Source organism: Papaver somniferum, chromosome 7 (genome assembly GCF_003573695.1).
Source record: "Papaver somniferum cultivar HN1 chromosome 7, ASM357369v1, whole genome shotgun sequence".
NCBI lineage: Eukaryota > Viridiplantae > Streptophyta > Magnoliopsida > Ranunculales > Papaveraceae > Papaver > Papaver somniferum.
In genome coordinates, this window is record NC_039364.1 from 17242900 (window position 1) to 17244836 (window position 1937).

The following is a 1937-nucleotide window of genomic DNA, read 5'->3' on the forward strand; positions in this document are numbered from 1 at the left end:
TTCAATTCAACCACAAACAATTCATGACATTACAGCCACAATAAACCTATTTACCCATTTATCTCTATTTTCATCTCAATTTCTATCAAACCTAGATTCAGAATATAATTGAGGAAGAATAGAAACCCTAAGTTGTAGAAATCTCAATTGAAATTCGATCTTCAACAACATGATTCTTCATCACCAATCTAATACCAACCCTTTAATCCTATATCCATTAACAACTCGAATTACATCTCAATTCAAACAACCTCGAAATCTAAACTGAAAACCCTAACTCAATTTAGAGGAGCATCAACTTATTCTCCGAGATAAATCAATCACAGAACCACACTTCAATTCAATTACTACATGATTTCTATAAATCATCTACACAAATCCAACTGCTTTACAAAAGAAAATGTTTTTAGGGTTTCCGTTATTGAAATGTAGTACTATACTTGGTTTGATTTCTGGAGGAATTTTGATTCATGAATAGGGTTTTAGAGAAACGGGTTTTGGTTTATCAAATCTTGGGTTTGATTCAGATTTTAGAGATCTCGTTGAGTGAAGAAAAAAGGGGGAGGGGGAGGAGAAGTAGTCGATGTATGAAAGAGAATAAGAAGAAACTAAGAAAAAGGAAAATAAAAGCGAGGATAATAAAAATTATATGGATATTTAAGCCCTCGAGTACTTTAATAAAGTCAAGCCTGTCCTGATATCTATTTCCTTTTTCTAATGTTAGGATTTAGTGCAACGTATTTCCGAATGCGCAACGGATATTAACGTTTGAAAAGGTGCAACGTCTATATCCGTTGCACACCCCCGAAATTGAAATTTGTAAAATGCTGGAAATGATGTAGTGATCGTATGATTCCACCGCCTCTAATACCAAACTACTATGTTTCTATTTACCCCGGTAAGTTCCTTGCCAAGATACCGGACAATTCTTTCATGGCCATTGTATACAATCAACACTACCGAGCATTCCAGGAAAACCTCGTTCCGCATTCTTAGCTAGCAACCTATGAAAATCTCCAGGAGTGGGTTCACGCAAATATCTTTCTCCAAAGGTTTCTCCAAAAGTCATGCAAATGGTGTGGAAAAATATTTTTAGATACATGTATATTGTAGTTGCACCCATACGAGTGTAATCATTAACACTATCAACTGCCGTACTTTTGCATAAACATTTCATCACGACAACTAATTTCATATGTGGAGAATGCCCCATAGTATCGGTTCCATCTGGACATTGGTGCCATTCTGGATCAACTTCAAGCAATTTTCCTAAAAATTTCTCGAATAAGCCTTCCCTCATTCCTAGACGTTGTTTGAATTGTCTTGAGGTATAGCCAGTTCCAGGCGTAATATAATCATTCATCATTTTGGCATCATGCCACACTCGATCACGCGTTATTAAACTACGTGTTTGTACCTTCCTGGGTATCGGTTGTCTAATAATATGCAATAGTTCATCCAAACATAGTTGTGTAAACATTAGCAAAGCTTTCTCTTCTTCATCACTAGAGCTATCCAAATAAATTCCATATTTAACTCTCACATAAGCACGCATTAGACTCATTATGTAGCTTTGCAAACAACAAACACAGTATCAATTAATTTGTGTATACCATACAAAAATACAAGTCAATCAATGTTATACATCGTTATAGTAGTTTACCAACATTTCACTCATCATAAATCAAGACACATAATAATTAATCATGGATTTTTCACTAAATATATGTTCTAATTATATTATATTGCATACTACAAACCTAACCAACCTAAAAACAACAATTTCATCAAAATCAAATTAATTTGACACCCTAAAATTAGAATCACTCACCTTAGATGATTTTTGGATGAAATTCGAAATTGAAGAATGGATTTGTTTCATCTTGGAGTAACGATGAAACCCTTTTAATTTAAACCTACGAATCGCAATGAATCAA

General features: G+C 34.1%; 1 protein-coding gene across 1 annotated transcript; it reads right to left on the reverse strand.

Annotated features, from left to right (window-relative positions):
* Positions 1–931: 931 nt before the first annotated feature.
* Positions 932–1564, reverse strand: LOC113294233. The gene has a single exon (XM_026542639.1). The coding sequence runs from the start codon at positions 1562–1564 to the stop codon at positions 932–934; it is 633 nt and encodes a 210-aa protein (XP_026398424.1).
* Between the last annotated feature and the right edge of the window lie 373 nt (positions 1565–1937).